Source organism: Schistocerca americana, chromosome 8, assembly GCF_021461395.2.
Source record: "Schistocerca americana isolate TAMUIC-IGC-003095 chromosome 8, iqSchAmer2.1, whole genome shotgun sequence".
Classification (NCBI taxonomy): domain Eukaryota; kingdom Metazoa; phylum Arthropoda; class Insecta; order Orthoptera; family Acrididae; genus Schistocerca; species Schistocerca americana.
This window is the reverse complement of record NC_060126.1, coordinates 116,115,796-116,137,987: the sequence shown is the minus strand read 5'-3', so window position 1 is coordinate 116,137,987 and position 22,192 is coordinate 116,115,796. Positions and strand designations below refer to the sequence as shown.

Genomic DNA, 22,192 nt, shown 5'->3' with positions numbered 1-22,192 from the left:
ATAATGTTTGAATACAGTATATGCTCCAAAACCCTACTGCAAACCGACGTCAATGATACAGGTCTGTAGTTCGATGGATTACTCCTACTACCCTTCTTAAACACTGGTGCGACCTGCGCAATTTTCCAATCTGCAGGTACAGATCTATCGGTGAGCGAGCGGTTGTATATGATTGCTAAGTAGGGAGCTATTGTATCAGCGTAATCTTAAAGGAACCTAATCGGTATGCAATCTGGACCTGAAGACTTGCCCGTATCAAGCGATTTGAGTTGCTTCGCAACCCCTAATGTATCTACTTCTAAGAAACTCATGCTAGCAGCTGTTCGTGTTTCAAATTCTGGAATATTCCATTCGTCTTCCCTGGTGAAGGAATTTCGGAAAACTGCGTTCAATAACTCCGCTTTAGCGGCACAGTCGTCGGTAACAGTATCATCGGCACTGCGCAGCGAAGGTATTGACTGCGTCTTGCCGCTTGTGTACTTTACAGACGACCAGAATTTCTTCGGATTTTCTGCCAAATTTCGAGACAATGTTTCGTTGTGGAACCTATTAAAGGCATCTCGCTTTGAAGTCCGTGCCAAATTTGGCGCGTCTGTAAATTTTAGCCAATCTTCGGGATTTCGCGTTCTTCTGAACTTCGCATGCTTTTTCCATTGCCTCTGCAACAGCGTTCGGACCTGTTTTGTGTACCATGGGGGATCAGTTCCATCTCTTACAAATTTATGAGGTATGAATCTCTCAATTGCTGTTGCTACTATATCTTTGAATTTGAGCCACATCTCGTCTACATTTGCATAGTCAGTTCGGAAGGAATGGAGATTGTCTCTTAGGAAGACTTCTAGTGACACTTTATCCGCTTTTTTAAATAAAATTATTTTGCGTTTGTTTCTGGTGGATTTGGAAGAAACGGTATTGAGCTTAGCTATAACGACCTTGTGATCACTAATCCCTGTATTAGTCATGATGCTCACTATTAGCTCTGGATTGTTTGTAGCTAAGAGGTCAAGTGTGTTTTCGCAACCATTTACAATTCGCGTGGGTTCGTGGACTAACTGCTCGAAATAATTTTCGGAGAAAGCATTTAGGACAATCTCGGAAGATGTTCCTCATCTTCAGGTGGAGAGTCTTTTATTTACATGGCTGATGTTGGTGGAGAGTATAGACGTCTTTTCGCAGTCGGAGACCAATGGCAGCACCTACCGGGTAAATAAACAACTCTCCGCATGGAGACAAAACGCGTAGAGGTAAAATAAAGAAGTGACTGACACAGAAACTGCATTTATCAGAAGTCGCAGTCCTCATAAAGCTGTCCCTTGACGAAATATTCATCCAGTATTTTGCTTCCAAGGTTGTGAATTTCATTAACCTCGCTGCTGCTAACTCCCCTATGTGAAAGTTCGGTTTATTTCTGTTCTCGTTTCCGCTGTTCCTCATTACTTCCGTCTTTCTACAGAGGACAGCTAACCCTCTGGCCGAATACTATTGAGCCATTCTGACCCAGTGGTCACAGCAACTGCAGAAACCCCAGCGCCCCTCCGGTCACACTCAGATTCTCAACATAATTTACAAACTATTCATGCAGATCCCCTTGCCCGCTGTCTCCATTACTCGCGATATTTCGCCAATTCCCGTAAGAGGTAGAGCCAGCTGTGTATCTGCACTGAAGAAACCACTCACTTTCTCGCTTTAATTTATATGTAGTGTCTGTTCTTTCAGACATGCCAGTGGCTGTAATTTCTTTGTGTCTTAATTCATAATGTCTGCTGGATCAAAAATGGTGTCTGTTCGTTTAAGAGGTGGCAGTATTCATCGAAACAAGAAAAATAAGAACAATAAAGGAGTCCAGAAGTACAAGTTTTCCGAGATAAACACGTGTTTATAGGACGGATTGCACTACGCTAGGTTTCGGATATTAGCACGGTCGTTGCATTGAGACTCCGGCAAATGTGTCAGCAGGGTATTATGTCTTACTCACAGTACACTGCCTACTATTAGGTGGTCTGCAGTCAGTTGTGTGATTCGTGTTGTAGGCTGCGTTAGATTTCGTCATGTTTAAGTGCTATACTGTGCAGTACTGTCAACCGTGGGTACGTATCATAGTGTTTTACTTTCTTCCAAACCCAGATTTCACTTGTGTTTTTATTGTCATTGTGCTGTTTGTAAGTACAAACGGGGTAGTACATATACATTTTCTCTGTTCCACCACTTGTTAGCAAACGGACGTAGCCCGCGAGGTCGTGGCCTTTACGCTGAAAAATATCCACAGGGCAGAGCTGCATCTAATAAGCTGTTCGGAAGACTTTCCCACCGTCCGAGGGACACAGGTACCATTGCACCTCGAAAGACTGACACTGGATGGCTTCGAACAGTCTGCACGCCTGACATGGAGGAGCATGTGCTACGTTCGATGGAAGAAAACTCTGTGGACCAGCGTGCGACGATTAACAGCAGCAAAAGTCGTGTCTCACTGTCTTATCTGAGGGGGAGAGAGGGGGGAGGTACTTCTTGAACAATTGCTATACCTTTATCATCCAGAGCCTTCTGGCCCTACGGCCACAGGATCATCATGGGAGGAGGCAGTTCTGTTAAGGGCTGTTGCAGAAGTAGGCCGCAGATTCATTATTCACATTCAAGATTATATTTATCGGTGAGTCAGGGTTCACAAGAGTTGGTATCGTGAATTTCCATAACCTGCATATATGAGCAGATATAAATCCCCAAGCAATTGAGAAAATATGAGAACAACACCGATTCTCTATCAACGTATGGGCAGGCATCATCAGCGGCAGATTAATAGCGTCATACCTGCTACCATAAAGGGTTAACTGGGGCGCGTTATCTGGACTTTCTCATTAATGTATTTCCTACCTGGCTGGAGGCTGTGTCATTGCAACAACGATTACAAATGTGGTTCATGCATGATGGCGCACCAGCACACTTTCGTTACTATGTGCGCGAACATCTGACACGGGAGCAGACGGGGTGGACTGTCATGAATGGACGTCATGTTGAACACCTCCTGTAAACAAGTGTTTGTAGCGAAAAGTATGCATTTCCAGACCCAGCTTTATTGGCCTTATCTCAGAACGTATACATTTCCGAACCCTTGTCTATTGGTTTTTTTTTGTTTTTCTTGTTTCGATGAGTACTACCATCTCTAATATATGATGGATTGTCCTCAGTTCGAAGATGAATTGTTTATTCGATGTTATATCATAGAAGAAAGATTTCATCACCGCTTATGTCATTTGATCTTTCGCTTTTATCTACCCCTCTTGAATCTTCTCCGTATTGTGTCTTACTCGTCTTTCCCTATAGAATATTTTCCTGGTGTTTCAAGCATCCTCATTTGTAGCTTGGACAATGGCAAATAAATAAATACAAACGTATGTGTCAGCAGGTGGAGCCTCGGTTGGTGCAGACGGCCCCACTGCCAGAGGCGAGTCTCGGAGTGTCCGGAATTTCAGACACACTGACGGGCACCAAGCTGGCCTTGGCCCAGAAGCTGCTGGAACACCCCCTCATCGCCAAGATCATTCGGCCCATCGTCGACTACGTCAGCGGCACCAACAGTGGCGTCGACGGAACAGGTGCGTGACGTTCAAACTGGGAAGAAGATGATGCTGTCTGAGCATTCTCTGGTGATGGCCTATATGTTTTTCTATTCTGTCGGAAGAAGTTTTTGGTTTAGATGTATTTAGAAATAGAAGTAAAACAACTAAGGAAAAGCTTGATAAAAGACGTTCAGGTTACCAGATGACAAATTAATTCTGTCTGCCATGTCAAAAGGACTTAAAAGATCAATTAAATGGCACGGATTGCTTTTGAAACCTGGTGATCAGATGAACATCAATGAAAGTAAAACACAGAGTAGTCGAAGTATTTCAGATGATGCTTGAGTACTTGAATATGACCTAAAAGTTATTGAAGAATGCTAAAACCATCTTAAATTTCCACAATAGGCTGTCATGAGTTTTTTATACAGACGATGTTTATTGCTTCATGTATTTAAAAATTTCTGACGGTCTATAGTGGACGAAATGTTTTTAGCATTCAGAAATTACGTCGAGATTGTAAGCTCACACATGTAAAAATAAATAGTAATTGAAAAGCTCCGCAATTTGGGCAGAAAAATAATTGACGGTAGCAAGAGGAGTTAAATATAGAAAAGCAACACAAAGAAAAGCTTTTATTTCTAAAAGAGAAAAATTTACCTCTTCTTCTCATGCTTCTTCTGCGCTTCAAGGTTTAGAAATCATGCTTGTTCCGACTTGAACCGTCTGCCAGGCACTTTATCGCGAATAGCAGTATAATCTTGTTGATGTAGAATTAATTCCATCTTCTTCACGGTTTCTTACGTCGCCTGTTGCTGAAAGATAATAACGTTTACAACGATTGGAATGCTGTCTTCATCCATTCAACTGAGATATTTTCAGAGTTCGTTCCTGTATTTCGCATTCTGCTCATTTAAATTACAAATTACAGATACTGCCCGGTTATCATCTTCATGTAGTCGTCCCTTGAGCAATGTTTTGTAGTTACAGAAAATCTCATTTCTGCTGATACTGTATTGTTATTGTCTCTCTTTCTCTCAATCCTCGTTTCACAGCCGTAAAGTCGCAAAGGCACTGACGCCATTGTTACCGTTAACACAGTAATATCATTTAACGTTAAATGTCATCATAGAATGTTGGCAACTTGGTTATAATTGAATTAAGAGCTGTTTACAGTAGGATTGCGTATATCACACGCTGCTATCATGAGTCACTGATGGTATTAAGAACAAAGTCAAATTCTTGTGATAAAACCGGGTGACATTTATTCTAAAAGGGCATCGAAATATCATAAAATACTGACATATATGCGCATAAAATAGATGCTCATGGTAGGGTAATTTTCACCTGTGAGAAATTAATAGCGTGGAATCCCAGTTACTGGAATCAAGAGGAGCTACTATGCTCAACAAACGGTATGATTGCCTTATTTCTACATGTATTTAACATATTCCTTTATAAGTGGTTATGCTCTTATACAACTCTAAGTCAGAAAGGCGCCGTCAAAAACGTATCTCTCCTGTGCCGATCTCATCAGGGTAGCACTAGCAATCTCTGTCTTCAGTTATTTGGTGAATGTATTCCAATCTCCGACGTCCTCTGCAGCTGTTACCCACTCCCCCTCCCTCTGGTACCATGAAAGTTATTCCCTGATGCCTTAATAGGCGTCCTATCCTGTCTCTTCTTCTTGCCAGCGATTCCCACCTGCTCGATTCAGCTGAGATCCTCCTCATGGATTACGTTATCAGTCTACCTAATTTTCAACATTCTTCTGCAGCAACCCATCTCTTCTGTTGCGCTTTTCCCACAGTCCGTGATTCTGTACCATAAAATGTTGTTCTCCCAATTTAAGTTCTGAAATATTTCCTTCTCAGTTTAAGGCTATGTTTGATAATAAGGCACGTGTACCAAACAGTACAATGGTGATATATGATTACATATTATGTTGTGCAATGATGTTAAATGAATTATTTTTTATATTTACACGAACCGTATACCTGAAAGTGGTAACAGATACATAAATTTTGGGTGATTCAGCTGCCCCTATCGGTGTTGTTTAATGCAACACGCAATGTCATATTTGGCCTTCAAAAACCACGCTCGTTATTTTCATATTCTCTCGCTCGCTGAACGAAAATTATTAGTTCTACAGAAAAATTAACAGGGAATTTTTTTAGGAAACTTAATGTAGTTAAGTTTGTACCGAGATGCGTTTTCGATAGAGGCCATAGTTTTAGAGTTATTCAATAAATATTTACAAAAGTGACCTTCAGACTCACCCTCACCCCGACACTCAGCCCCCACAGGTCAGCATTTCTCGTGTTTTGTTCATAATGCTTTCTCCTACAACTTACAAACTTTGTGATTGCAAAAATTATTTCCTACAATCGACAGTTTTGGTCTTCGTCGAATAGCATTTTTAAGCCACTGGCTTAGTCGAGTCCTTAAGAATTGTAGAATTGACGTTTGCCTAAATTTTACATAACAGTTTTGTGAATTTCAACAGCATAAAATAAACAATTACATCACTGTATTCGTCAAGGTTCCCCATTACGAAACTACTAAAGCTTGGATCGAAGTGTGAACGTAATTGGTTTAGCGTAAACATTACAAAACTCGTTTTTCTTTCATTATCTTCTCAGGCTCATTTAAATCAATAATATCAATGAAGTAGCCTACTATGCTCGTAGCGTAATAGCCCAATTAATAGAGACCATAAAATGTCTAATATTGTTCATGTGGTTGGAAATTTTTTAGCGGTGTAGTAGAGAGTGCCACGAACAACATACTAGATACCTTGATTGGAGAGGATGAGTGTAGGGCTGGAGGGGCGTTTCAAGCTCACTTTTACAACTTTTTCTTGAACAGCCTCCATCGAAAAGTATTCAAATACAAAATTGAACTACATTGAATTTCTTACAATAAGGTACTATTTTTTTTATGTAGGACTAAGAGTTCGCGTCTGGCTAGCGAAAGAATGTCAAAACTTCGCATATGGTTTCTGAAAGCCAGATATAACACTACGGTTTGCATAAAACGTCATATGTAGTGGCAGCTGAATCCCCCTATGTATGTATAAGAAAGGGGGTTATGCAAAACGAAGATACGCCGTAATTGTCGACCGTCTGGCGGCCTATACTGTCACAAGTAATTCACTAAAATAGTCCCGAAAACTAAACTTCTTTTCGAAATCAAAATGTCTTCTTTGAAAGCCCATGGTAATAGTGGAAGATATGTAACTAGTAATAACTATGATTTGGCAGGTCTTATCTGGTTTTCAATTATTCCTACGACAGCAGGAATTTTTATTTTTGTGGGTGCGTAATGATTTGGGAGATCATATCGTAGTTTGCAAGGAATCCAGTGGCAACAGTGGGAGGAGAAGCAGCTGGAACGAGGAAGGAAAGGAATTGATATCCCCAGATTCAGTAAAACGGAAAAAACACTATCCCCATGCGAGATCTTGAAATATCTCATGAAAACGAAGATGAAGTAAGAGTCTTCCTGGCCACCACAATCGCCGGAGGTGAAATCGATAATTCTGATGAGCGTGGATATTATAACTACCTTCGACTTCTCTCAAGAAATTATGTTTCCTTGCGAGGAGCTGAACAAAATTTCATTGACTACAAAACCAAATATGAATTACGTTTCCTAATTAGAACACTACGATCTCTTCTGCCACCTTGTTTTGAATTCTTTCATCGAATCTCAACCTCAGGAATTTCTTCTATGTACTGCGATGGTGAATCAAATACTGTCTGTTTGCCGGCCGGTCCTTCCGCGCCAGCTTTGTAAATATTAATCCCCGCCAATCCCGTTCGTGTCCACACAACACGAGTTCTGTACACAGAGCACCAGATTGGTTTGGAATGCACGCAGCGACCACATTCCTCCGTGAAACAGTAATCCCTACCTCGTGGCTAGCAGGGCCCATTTTCTCTCTACAGTTCTGATTTCAATGTATGATAGTTCCAGCCTACAATAATAGACTATTTAAACTGTGTCAACACATATACAAGACACTTCTTCGCTGAATACAACTTATCGCCTTTTTGCTATTTCGTTTTATGATCGGGTTGACTGTACGGTTCTCAGTTATACGTTTAATACTTCGTGCTCGTATCTGATAGTTGTTACACTTTCAAAAAATGCACTCTGTGTGATCGTATTCCTCTCCAGAGTTTCTGCTTCTCTCCAGCGCTTTTGCTGTTTATGTCATGTGTGGCAGAGATTCAACTGGGAAAATAAGAACGAGAGCATTTTCTGCCAAAGACGGAGTGGAATTTCTCACGTTTTTCTTTGCGAATGTTGGCATGGATGTCTTTAAAACATGAGAGTTATCGACAAAAATGTCAGTATTTCAGTTAAGTAAATTTACCGCTAGTTTCAACACATAATTTTGGGTGATGGGCGCTTTTTATTCATTAGTTTCTTCACCCATCTACTGAGAGGATTGTTAGGGAGACAAAAACGAACGGTCAGCAGGTAATAGTTTCAATAAAACAAACACAGAAATAATTCTGATAAAATCTTGGTGAACTGCATGGTTCTGAGTCAACTACAAGAATTTTTGTTAAATTACTATACAAATTTTATTGAGATGATACACCGGATGTTTTACACTATCGCATTCTACTGACAATCATGATAGAAAGTAGAAGACATCATTCTGATCTCAATTTGTTTGTGCTGTCCATTTTATCGCCATGTTGTGAAAGGCGCAGAATGTAACAAAACTCATTTCACTCCTTTCTATTCCATTCGTCGATGGTGTGTGAAAGGAATCAGAAGTAAACCAGAATTTAGGTAATTTTATTTCCATGACTTTTACGCAAAATGTATGTTGGAACGAATTACATTTCCGTTGATTTTTATTTGATACTCTTAGAATTCTGAGGCTTTTCCCGAGACACAATCTTTCATGCAGCTTCTTCCACTGAAGTTATTGGGGTTTTCTGTAATCGTCTTTATTAAATAAACTTATGATGAATCGCAGTACTCCTACAACATTCTCTACTTCTTGATATATTTGTGGCCGAATCCTGCAGTCAATATAATATTTTGGTGGTCCACTTGGCTTCCACCTTCGTCGCATTTCTGTGTAGAAAGGTGACTGTATGTTCACAATTTTTCATCTTTCTAAAGCTTGCCTAGCAGCAAATGAGTGGCGGCATTTATATGAACACATTGGTGTTCTTGCGAGTTTGGCACTTCGATGCGTTCATCTAGTCAGATCTTTGATTCCTTTAACATTGATCTTTTCAAAGCAAGAATGTATCTGAATGGGCCAAGGTAATGTTTCCGTTGTCATAAGTGCGTGCTCGGTTTCGCTTTGTCTACGCGAGTGGCGGCCTGATGTGATATCGGAATAGCTTCCACGCACCTGCCTCTGCGTCTTGAAGAAAGAACTTGTCAGCTTCGTCTGGTCACCTGTAGTCACCTGTAGCCGGCTCCACCACATGGTGAGAACATGGAACAGTTCTGTATCGTTATGCGAGTAGTTGAAAAGCCTTCATCCTCTCATTGGGCAGATGACAGTATAAATGCCGTGATTACTTCCCATATTAGCTCGCAGCCGCTCATTCGCAGTTCATGCCACTTTTCGGAGAACGTATGGGCTATGCAGGAAAGCTGTTCCTACACGTATGTATATCGCTCTTTCTACTTTATTATTAGGAAAAATATATGAGGATAATAAGTTGTCGGCTTACCTGCCGCATCATATCCTGATAAAATTCCGAGCTTTCGATTATTACCCCCATCATTGTAGTCAAGGGCTAAGACTGACAATCGTGAAACGGGCGAGACTCCCATTGTTATGCCAGATTGCGGCATCTAATTGGCTGGGTTGAGTCATAGTGACATCACTGAATGGCGCGCATTGAGGTGGCGCCCTTTATGATCATAGATTATGTCTGCGTTGCCTGGCCAGCGTCACTTAAAGCGCCAGCACTCGCGCTCAGTCGCAAACTACGAAAAGAGTACCTTTGTACTCTTTATTTCTCAAGTGCGTGCGTCCATCCTGTTTCAAGACGATAAATTTCAGCGCCTTAACCGTGAACACGGAACTGCTGGGACAAGAGGTGTTCATCAACTTCTCAGACAAGGAAGATGCCGCCATTTGGATGCTAAGAAAAGGACTGAACTACGTTCCAGCTCCACAAACGCTATCAGCGGCAGTGATGATCAGTGCAGCAGCACAAACAGTTCATTATCTTCCTCAGACGACTTAGGCCCTGCTACCATCCGGATTTTAGCGGTAGACAAGCTTGCTTAGTCCGATGTTACCAGCGTGCAGAAACAATGGCTGAAATCTTTGGAGAACAATAAAGAGTTTATTGTCATGCCAGTCGACAAGGGGAATTCTACGGTCGTCTTTAACGCTATAGATTGTTGTTGTTGTGGTCTTCAGTCCTGAGACTGGTTTGATGCAGCTCTCCATGCTACTCTATCCTGTGCAAGCCCCTTCATCTCCCAGTACCTACTGCAACCTACATCCTTCTGAATCTGCTTAGTGTATTCATCTCTTGGTCTCCCTCTACGATTTTTACCCTCCACGCTGCCCTCCAATGCTAAATTTGTGATCTTTAATAAATGAGTCTGTTATTGAAAGACTGTACATAACAAATTCTCAAGTGGATCCCACATCTACAGGAGACAGGAGAAATACCAAAGAACTATAACCTCTCTGACGAACTTTTAAAGAACTGAAGACTAAGAACGTCTAGGTCAGCCAGGTTGAATGGTCCGCCTAAAGTACACAAAGATGGTATCACTAAGACCAGTTGTTACCGGTATCGGCTCTCCTACATACAGACTGGCAAATTATTTTATTATTGTTACATATAGTTGGCCATTGTGGACATTATATTAATAACTCTGGATTGCTTTTTGAATCATATAGATAGACCCCAGTGACATCAAGGTCAGCCTCGATGTGGACTCCACTTTTACGAAGGTACCAGTGGAAGATACATTTAAACTATTGGTCTCTCATTTCTCCCCTGAAATTTTAAAATCATTTTGGCGCTCATTGTGGATCACTAATGTTTTGTATAGCGGAAGCTATTATAAAATTAGTGATGAAACAGCCATAGGTCCACCAACGTGACCAGCCAGAGCTAAATTTTTCGTGGAGGATTTCGAAGAACAAGCGGTGAACACTGATCCCTTACTTCCACCTTGCTTCTTCACATATACTGACGATACATTTTTAATCTGGCCGCACGGTAGTGAGACACTGCATCAGTTCGTCGACCACATGAATGATGCATATCCAACAAACGATTTACAGCGTAGCTGCCTTTCTTATGAGTGTTGGTCAAATGCAGATGGACAACTCGACCATTATTCGTATAGAAAATCGATGCACACGGACATGTATATCAGCCCAGTTCAGAACAGAGCTATGCTGAAGCCTCTAAAACAAGATTATTTTGGATTATTTTGGACAAGAACCATCTCGGCTCCATGTCAACCATCTGACGACGTTGTTCAGAAGGTACAGGTATTTTGATGTACGGTGAAAGCTGACAAGAAAAGGAGCGACACCATTCAACCATTGTAGGAGGACCGACATTATTTCTGCGGTGCATCAGCTAGTAAGATAGGTAGAGCCCTAAACAGGCAAAGAATAAGACCAGTCTTCCTACCGCCCAGAAAAAGATAAGCTCATCCTGCGGGTACCAGGGATTTGTAATAGGCCCTATTCTCAGCGAGTGTAGCAAATGTTGAGGTGCGTTTAGCATCAGCGCCACCTTAAATATTGGAATATCCAAAACTCAGCGGCAGACAAGAGCAGCCTATTCAATAAACGCAAGATTTTGTTTGAAAATACGATAATTCTTCCTCACGCATAGAACTGTTTGTACCCTGTAATCAAGGAAGCAGTTGAAATCAAATGGTTCAAATGGCTCTGAACACTATGGGACTTAACTTCTGAGGTCATCAGTCCCCTAGAACTTAGAACTACTTAAACCTAACTAACCTAAGGACATCACGCACATCCATGCTCGAGGCAGGATTCGAACCTGCGACCGTAGCGGTCCCGCGGTTCCAGACTGTAGCGCCTAGAACCGCTCGGTCACCGCGGCCGGCTTACTGAAATCAATGTGACATCAACTTTAACAGAGACACCAGCTACACATCTACCAATGCACAGAGGATCACTTTTCGTACTTTATCTCTCGACGAGAGAGATAGCGCTCCGAGTGAGGCGAGAGAGAACCGCAAATGTAATCTATGGACATGATGTCATAACCCAATGCAGCCAATCAGATGCTGTCTTCTAGGCATCAAACTAGGAATCTCGCCAGTCGTAGTCATCAACAGCTCTGGATTGTAGCAGGGGATCCGAGAGCTTTCCATCCAAGGGCTCCGTCGCGAAAGACCGGTACACCTGCCTAAAATTGTGTAGGACCCCTGCGAGTACGCAACACGACGTAGCAAGGACTCGATTAATGTCTGAAGTCTTGCAGGAGGGAACTGACACAATGAATCCTGCAGGGCTGTCTAAAAATCCCGAAGAGTACGAGGGGGTGAAGAACAGCACGTTGCAAGCCATCCCAGGTATGCCCAATTATGTTCATTTCTGGGAAGTTTGGTGGCCATAGGCAGTGTTTAAACTCAGAAGAGCGTTCCTGGAGCCACTCTGTAGCAATTCTGGACGTGTAGCGTGTCGCATTGTCCTGCTGGAAATGCCCAAGTCCGTCGGAATGCACAAGGGACATGAATGGATGCAGGTGATCGGACAGGGTGCTTACGTATCTAGAAGTATCAGGGGTCCCATATCACTCCAACCGCACATGCCCCACACCGTTACAGAGCCTCCACCAGCTTGAACAATGCCCTGCTGACACGTACGGTCCATGGAATCATGAGATTGTCTCCATACCGTAAATGTCCCTCCGATCGGGAGGTCCACTGGTGCCAAGCAACACAATAACTCTAGGTTCGGTGTGGGTGGACTGCTGTGACTTGTTGTTGGGTCGTGAACATCGGAAGGAAGCCTCTCCGTCGTTGCTATGTCTCCAGTTCCATACAGAATACCCAATATACATAGATTCTTATTTATGCTTCAGTGGTTCACGGGCGTCCGGTCGGATAACGTTGTGAAAGCTGCACAATACTTCAAAGAGCTACTGGTCGTTATCTTCAGGTGCTTACTGACGTGTAGCTGACTTGGCTCGCCAATATAAGCGCTGGCTCGCTAGAAAAGCGCAGGCGCCCACGGGTGGAGATATAACGTCATCGAAGCTGAATCATAGTGGACGTCATCCAGAGCCTCATCCCAAGAAACGGCCACCCATGCGAAACGCCGGAAAAGCGCGGCCGCAGATTGCGGCACTTCGCGGGCGCAGGTAGTGTGTTGGAACCCAGGTTAAGTATGTGGACAGGTGATTCTCCATCTGTTTTGACTGCGGCCGACGATGGCTTAGTACTGTCAATAATGGCTTCCATGCCTCGTTAAGCTGAAATCCTGTCTCTATTAAGCATGTTTTTACTTATTTGTAGTTTGACTGCTTCTTTAACGATAGACATCCAGTAGGCAGACTAAAGGCTTTCCACCTCTCTGTTGCGCATGCCGTGTCCCGTGTGAATACAATGCTCAGCAACAGCAGACTTTTCTGTCTGACCAAATCCGATGCGACTTCTATGTTCAACCCATCTATCATTAACAGTGCGACACGTCTGGGCAATGTATGCTTTCTTACGCTGGCACCGGATTTTTTTACACCTAGTCTCCTTAAAACTAGGCTGTCTTTAACAGAACCCAGAATCATTTGCATTCGCACTGGCGGGCGGAAGACACATCTTATTTGATGTTTCTTGAACAGTCTGCCTATCTTAAAACAGGCTACCAACATAGTTATATATCGTGCAGCTTGAAATGCCTTTCGAATATGCTAATCAGACTACCCTATGTGTACCGACAAAGAGCTCTGCTGATACGATTCCTGGATCCGAGATAACTGTAGCCTGGTGAACGAGGATCTGCAATAGACCACTGCGTTTGGATGGGCCATGGCAGCTCGCAACTCGTTGGTTTACGGAACACACTGTGACCCTTCTTTTATGCGAACCAAGACATCTAGAAATGTCTTCTTTTTTATCCGCTTCCATGGTGAAGCAAATGCTCAGATGTGTTCCAGAAACCAAGGAAGCGTTGCTGTCCCACGTGACCATACTCGAAAGGTGCCGTCTTCAGTTCTCTGGTAACATTAAGGTGCCAAAACCTCCCACTACAGTGCGTTATCATTGAAGCCGTCTACAGAAAGGTTAGCTAGTACGGGAGACAAAGAGCTGCCCACAGCAACACCGTCGGTTTATCCATGAACCAATGTAGTAGTTATTTCGTCGGGAATCTCGAACATTACATGATTATTCATGGTCAGCTTGTACATGTTCTTTGGTATTTTCGAGTCATAATTAACGTGATATTACCAAGCAGCAACTCTTAGGTATAGTGGGTCTATTCCCAGTCAAATGATTTCATTGAGATTACAACAGCTGTCCTTGACGTATCACGACTTTTAACTGAGTGTCCACATCAACGCACACATTGCACTATTAAAGAGCCGTCAGATACAGGACTAGTAAATCTTACTCACAAATTAAGAAAAGAAAACGAAATCGAGCAAACGCACGTTTCTAGCGGAATCACCAACAAGATTGTTCTGGACAGACTGCTGAATCATGTTCTCAAGTAGATTTCAGGCTGCATTAGTAAACCCGAGAAGAACACCACGCGCCCTGCATTGCACACGGCAGACGTGAGGCGTCCCTGGCAGTCCCGTCTTCTGTTTGCGACCTAACATCTCAGAGATGTTGGGGCTCACATGCGGTTCCTCTTCGTCGAAATGTCTTGGCTCAAACTCGTCTAGGGGTTGAACAGCACGTGTCGCATTACACACCCTAAATTAGACACTTGTGACCCTTTGTTAAATTGTCTGTCTCATGGCAGTCTTGCGAAATACAAAGTCAACTTAACATATAATAACAGTAATAATAATATCGGCAACTAAATTAACGACCCATAAATAATGTAGGCCACAAACTTGCGATTTGGTTAGAATAATGTTTATTCAGAAAACAAACTAATAGCGAAAGTGGTCGTATTTAGAGTTACTGTTGCACTTGGGCGCATATCCTTTCCACACAGTTCGATCATTCACAGTCTCATCGCGAAATAAAAGTTATCTACGAGTTTACACCAGGCGCGTGGCTGCTCACCGTTCCCGCAACTAAAGCGTTCTGATTTTAGCACTCAGGTCTTTGTTAAAAAAACTTGGGAATTTCACCTCAAAATCCTAAACTATTGTACATATGGTCGATATTCAAGTTATATTGGGATCACCATGAATATTTATGGAGGGTGGCAGATTAGTGTTGCTTGATTCCCTGCATTACTAGAGAATTAAATAGTTTTCATAACCGTTTCCCTTTATGGCCGATTTTAGGTCCGCCATATTTAACACAAAAAAATGGTTCAAATGGCTCTGAGCACTATGGGACTTAACATCTATGGTCATCAGTCCCCTAGAACTTAGAACTACTTAAATCTAACTAACCTAAGGACAGCACACAACACCCAGACATCACGAGGCAGAGAAAATCCCTGACCCCGCCGGGAATCGAACCCGGGAACCCCGGGCGCGGGAAGCGAGAACGCTACCGCACGACCACGAGCTGCGGGATATTTAACACTGCTACGTTTCCTTGGCCACACACGGCTTCTACTGGGTTTCTCTATGACATAGGTTCTCGTCTGTCTCACTCGCACACTACAGCACTTAGGGCTCAATAGACAATAGATGCCTGTGAGTTTCCCCATCTCGTGGTGAACCTGTACCCTTTGTGGCAGGCGGTCCTGGATGGCTGGGTTCGTTGACTCTTTCGGCCATATATTTAAATGAGAGCTAATGTTCGTTAACTCACATGTTGTTGCAGGAGGCGAGCTGCTCAACCCCAGCTACTTCGGAAGCAGCTTCAGCTTCCCATTCGCGTTCCGCACCAACTTCTTCAATTCTGAAAACGGCACTGCTGAGGCGGCTGACACCAAGGACGCGCACCCAGGCACCGACGACAGGTAATTCATCTATTTATTAATTCGTTGCTGTTTACAAATGACTTGCCACCCGTGAGTTGAGGCAGGTAGAATATATTTCTGTTTACAAATTGCACATCTGTACAGGTTAATATAAGCATTTAACCAGCAGTACTACTGAACTTTACTGTGTTCAGTGTCAGTTACATTTCTTAACACAGTGAGGTTAACATATTGCAAAGCTTCAATAAATAGTCACTATACAAGGAATTCACATCAGAAACGATTAACAGAGAAACTCAAAGAAAGCAGTGAGTAATGTAGACAAGAGATGGAAAAAAATCAAGGAAAATGTTGAATGAGCGGCTCAAGAACCATTAGGTACAGGAGTTAAAACCATGATAGGAAAGCAAACAGAACACCACGGTTTCGTAAAGAGGTTAAAACAGGGATGTCCATTCCTTGCATGCAGCCCAAAGTCAGTGCGTCGCAAGAATTCCGTTCCCGTAAATATTTTAATCTGTAACTGGAAACCCCCGCCTAACGAGGCTGTTCTCTTGTTCGGTACTTTCCTTTGTTTCTCAGCAGTGTTTGTTAAGTATATTATGGGTGGCCCAAAAAGAAATAAGCGGCTTCTTCTACTGTGGCCCAGGTAAGCTAAAAGGTTGGGCACCCTTGGATTGAAGAAATACACTATGTGATCAAAGGTATGAGGACACCCCCATAAACATATGTTTTTCATATTAGGTGCATTGTGCTCCACCTTCTGCCAGGAACTCCATATCAGCGACCTCAGTAATCATTAGAGATCGTGAGAAAGCAGAATGGGGCGCACCGCAGAGCTCACGGACTTCGAACGTGGTCAGGTGATTGTCACTTGTGTGACACGTCTGTACGCGAGATTTCCACACTCTTAAACATCCCTAGGTCCACTGTTTCTGATGCGATAGTGAAGTGGAAACATGAAGGGACACGTACAGCAGAAAAGCGTACAGGCCGACCTTGTCTGTTGACTGACAGAGACCGCCGACAGTTGAAGAGGGTCGTAATGTGTAGTAGGCAGACATCCATCCAGACCATCACACAGGACTTCCAAACGGCATCAGGACCCACTGCAAGTACTATCACAGTTAGGCGGGACGTGAGAAAACTTGGATTTCATGGTCGAGCGGCTGCTCATAAGCCACACATCACGCTGGTAAATGCCAAACGACGCCTCGATTGGTGTAAGGAGCATAAACATTGGACGATTGAACAGTAGCAAAACGTTGTATGCAGTGACGAATCACAGTACACAATGTGGCTATCTGATGGCAGGGTACGGGTATGGCGAATGCCCGGTGAACGTCATCTGCCAGCGTGTGTAGTGACAACAATAAAATTCGGAGGCGGTAGTGCTATGATGTGGTCGTGTTTTTCATGGAGGGAACTTGATCCCCTTGTTGTTTTGCTTGGCACTATCACAGTGCAGGCCTACATTGATGTTTTAAGCATCTACTTGCTTCCTACTGTTGAAGAGCATTTCGGGGATGGCGATTGCATGTTTCAATACGATCGATCAGCTGTTGATAATGTACGACCTGTGGCGGAGTGGTTACACGACAATAACATCCCTGTAATGGACTGTCCTGCACAGAGTCCTGACCTGAATCCTATTGGACACCTCTGGGATGTTTCGGATCTCCGACTTCGTGCCAGGTCTCGCCGACCAACATCGATACATCTCTTCAGTGCACCAGTCCGAGAGGACTGGCCTGCCATTCCCCAAGAAGCCTTCCAACACCTGATTGAACGTATGACTGGGAGAGTGGATGCTGTCATCAAGGCTAAGGGTGGGCCGACACCATGTTGAATTCCAGCATTACCGATGGGGGGGGGGGGGGGGGTGCGACGAACTTGTAAGTTATTTTCAGCCAGCAGGTGTCCGGATACTTTTGATCACATAGTGCATGTAAAAAAGTAAAAAAAGAAATATGTGGCTTTTTTAAATGCAAAACAATTAATACAAGAGTCTTATGAGAATTACCAAAGAAGTCATGAGACAAAATTACTAGTTAGTTGTTTTAAGAAGGAACACTGGAAAATCTTTTCTAGAAATGTAGAACATGACTTCAATGGGGTTCGGTAACAAATTTGGAGAGCGATACGACAACAGAAAAAAATTTAATGAAATTTAAAAAATGACCTGCATAAATTAAGAATCACGTGTGAAATATTTAACACAGAAGATTAAATATTAAACATACGAGAAAACGGAAAATAAAGAGATCCGCATAAAAGACGGTGTAACTGTTCCACATCCGGAGATGAAACAACCTGTAAGTCTCATAAAACATAGGAAGACAGGGTTCCCAATGCAATACTGAACCATTAATCAGATTAGTTGACAATGTTGTACTGATAATAAAATCCCAGATAAATTCAGAAGTAGTACTATTCATGTACAGGGAAGAAGAGGAGAAATATCAGACCATCAAAATAACTCCTAATAAAAGTATCCGGAAATAAAGTATATACTTCCGACTACTGGATTATAGAAGATTTTTGATAGGAAATATACGTCGTAAACCTCCTCTACAGTCGACGCATTCATCCCAGCTCATAAAAACAATTAAAAAACGTTTATTCCAACAAACACCTCCAGGCGAAAAATGATTCCAGGTCGAATAGCTGTATATCAGTTAATAGTGCTACTAACGAGGTCACTCTTCGAGGCGGCTACTTTTTATGCAATCTTGGACGAGTTGATGAAGAAGGTATTTGCTGGAAGTCATTATAGAAAGGTGGACAAAGGAAGAAAATCATGGTTTATGCTGCAAACAATTTAGATAATTTGCAGAAACGTTTACATATATTTAAAGTGGCAGACAAAAATCTAAACATGATCATATCCACTCAAAAAATCTAATGTATGACTATACATGTGGAACCCATTAGAAACTGGAAGTAAATGAAAAAATTATTCAACAGGTGTTAACACTTGAATACCTTGGTTATGAATTGTCCGTCAGTATAAAAGTCTAAAATGAGTTTAAAAACAAGAAGCAGTTCAAAAAAACTGGCAGGCTGTTTAAATGATACAGTTTGGAAAAATAAAAATACATGTCTAGTAAAAGATGCTAAATGCTAAACAATTGTGAAAAAAACAATGACACAAAGTTTAGAGAAGATCTGGAACATCAAAATTAGAAGACTTTTCAAAACCATGGAAATGAAAATTCTGCGGAGTACTGCACTGAATACAGGGAGCTAGAGAGAGATGTGAAAGCGGTAAAAAAGACTCCATTAATTAGAGACTCTGCTAATCAACATGAATGGAACGGAAACAGACAGGGTGGATAAACATGAGGTTGTCAGAATCGTAAGAAATAAATCACCAGCTGATAAAAGAAATACGGCACATCCAACGAAAAGGTGGAGTGATGGCCTCAAAGTAGACTGAAGCGTAATGAAGCAAAACAGACTTTAGCGTAAGAAGTAGCTTCTTTGAGGCCGAGAGAGGTAAGTAACTCTTTAGACGACATCCTAGATACAGCGTAAGATATAAAAGCAGTAATGAAAGCAATAACACTAAACAGTATTGAGAATGATAAAACACAAAGTGAAACGGTTGTAGGTACTGTCCAGAGTCTAATATTTATTTATGAAATTTACATTCTGTAAACATAACACCACTGAGTAAAGCTTTATACAGAAAAAAGTTACTATTACACTTGACATAAAAAAGCAATCCTCTCCAGCACAAGATTTGAAAACCTCCTATTCTCTCATTGTGTAAACTGCTTATTGTCCACGTTTTACTTTTGCACAAGTTACACTTCAGACGCTTACGTTCAGAAAAGTACATCTAACAGTTTTATTCGGCGTTAAGAAATTTCTTTTTTTCAGAAATTATTTTCTTGCTGTAGATATTTTGTATTGTATGTCATTATTTCAGTCATCATTAGTTATTTTGCTTCCAAAATAACGAAACTCATCGACTACTTTTAGTGCCTCATTTCCCAATCTTTTTCCATCAGAAATACCTACTTCGGTACACTTGTTTTACTTTAATTGATGTTCATCGTATCTCTTTTAAAGACATTGTCCATTCCGCTGAACTGATCTTCCAAGTCGTGCTTCTGAGAGAATTACAGCGTGTTCAGCAAACCTCAACATTTTTTTTATTTTTTTTTTTCTTGATGCAATAATTTACCAACAGCCGTATGATTTCTAGACACTCTGTGTCGCCTGGCCACCAAGAGCTGTTGCAGGACGATTGATTCACGGATCCAGTTACATGGCGCCTTCCGTGTATAGCGATTTTACGACTATGACGAATGGGACCTGAAGATGGCATCAATGTAATGCCGAAACTGGTAGCAGCACATAGAGATTCAAAAAATAAAATAAACTTCTACAAATCATACGGCTTGCGGTGAATTATTGCATCAAGAAGTTTATGCCAGCCGTCGTCCCACGATCCATAATGGATCAACGAAGATTCAACATTTTTATATCTATTCCCTGACTTTTCATTCACATTCCAAGTTTCCCCATGGTTTCCTTATTGCTTCCTCAATTTAACGCACTGGAACACATTGAAGTCCCCTGTCCACAGTATCATCAAAAAGTTGTCATGGATCAGTATTCAACACCCTGCGCCACACCCCAGCCCATCCTGCACAGGACACAACTACAGCTACACATGCCTCCCCTGCATTCTTCAAGCACGGCATCCAGTGACTTCATGTTTCCTCGGATGAAGAAAGCATTGCGGGGCAGGCATTTCCAGAATGAAGATGAGGGGTTCTTGAGATAGAACGTTTTCTAATCAGTTTCATGGTCATAGCTTGATTTCTCTAACATGTTCATTGAAACTTTGTGAGCATCCTGCTTATGTTACCAGTCACCTAACGTTATAACCACACCCAGTTCTAACACAATTTCATAATGTATGAACTCAGTGACTGAGAATATGTAATTACTGCGAACAGTACATAAGGTCTCTCACTTCACCTAAGGCGTTCGCAAATTAATTGCTCCTGGTTGTAGCTTACCGAACAGATTTATGGAAGAAGCGTTCAATAAGTAATGCAACAATTTCCTTTTCTGAAAGCAGGTTCGTTTTATTCAGGATCCCAATACATCACATTATCCCTCAGCCTTTTGGTAGCAAAACCTTATTTTCAACATTATCTCCGTTCAATGCGACGTCATTACGCCCCGAACTGGGACGGGAGCCAACGTCTTGCTGAATCAATAATCTCCCCCGTCGTCTACGTACTAGTTCTTGTGAAGTGCATCCTTCACTAAGGCAATGAGATGGAAATTTTCACTTAATGAGCTGCAGTACTTTTAAAACCACACGGCCGCCCCGTTGATAGGTATGTGATACTCGGTTCTTTCCCCTTCAGCTATTCTCTCCAGACTGCACGAGATATGTGTACCAAATTTCGTTGAAATCGGTCCAGTAGTTTAAGAGGAGGTGTGGAACATACCGGTACACCCACATACATAAATACATACATATGTATATCCATTTTTATTATATGTGTGGATTTTAATTTGAAACTTGTATACAATTTTGGTTTTTTTCGCCTCTGTTGCAGCAAGGAAGGCACCTCTGGTGACTCGGTGCAGGTAAGGGACGCGAAGGGAGTGCGCCCTGGCGGCGACGTGCAGCACTACCGCCTGGCCGTGGCGAAGCGTGGGCGACCCGGCGCCCCCATGCCGGCGCAGTAACGCAACAAACGCAGCCCAGCCCATCCTAGCCTAGCCTCACACAGCATCGAGTGGCGACCTCCCCTACAGTCTCCCTGTAACAAGAGTTCGTGGACTGCGAATCGAATAACTGGTCTCTCTGTAGCAGCAAGGGGCACTTTGGCAAAAGACTGAGCCTTTCCTAGCACCTCGTTCAAGTACTGCGAGAGTAGCAAGATTTGATTCGCAACTGACGCACTGGAATAACATGATATTAACTGGCGACGTTACTTAAAATAACAACTGGTTCAAACGAGACAGTCAACATCACGTTCTGCTGTGTAGTACTGAATCACAAAATTAGTAAGGCTAGGAACAGCCACTCATCCTGTAAGAAATCTGGATTGAGCATTAAGAACTGGAAGTGTAGTAGGTGGAGTTATCAAGAGCTAAAATAAAATTCATAAGAGATGTTTTCATGAACTCTTATATTATTAATATTAAGTACTGTTTCTTTTATATCAAATTTTGATTGATTCAGAAAATATTTACAAGTGTGGAAAAAAACAATAGTTAGAGGACAGCTCAATCTGCTTTGACTTTACATTTTTACTTTACATTCTTCGTAATTATGTTATATTATTTAAAAGTTGCTATTCCATTGTCAGTAGGCGGTGACCAAACCACTGTGCGTCCTTCATAGAACAATATCTGTGAAAAAATCCGTTTCAGTTCACATTCTTCTTTCGGTGAAACATAGATCTTGTCCTTTCCGATCTACTGTACAACGTAAGTAACACACCTCTAGTAGAAAGTATCACTTTGTCCTTGAACCTGTCTTAGAAAAGATATTAATTCCTCATACGATCAACGCAGTCTCTGTCAATAAATGCAAAGAGAGATAAAA

At 42.1% G+C, this 22,192-nt stretch overlaps 1 protein-coding gene across 1 annotated transcript in view; it reads left to right on the top strand.

The window, feature by feature from the left end:
• LOC124545612 overlaps positions 1 to 21,546 on the top strand; it is a 103,371-nt gene extending 81,825 nt beyond the window's left edge. Inside the window, exons 3-5 of the mRNA XM_047124560.1 lie at positions 3,401 to 3,590; positions 15,507 to 15,645; positions 21,195 to 21,546. Of these exons, the coding sequence (XP_046980516.1) occupies positions 3,401 to 3,590; positions 15,507 to 15,645; positions 21,195 to 21,327 (462 nt within the window). The 3' untranslated portion in view covers positions 21,328 to 21,546. The remainder of the gene's footprint in view (positions 1 to 3,400; positions 3,591 to 15,506; positions 15,646 to 21,194) is intronic.
• Positions 21,547 to 22,192: the final 646 nt, after the last annotated feature.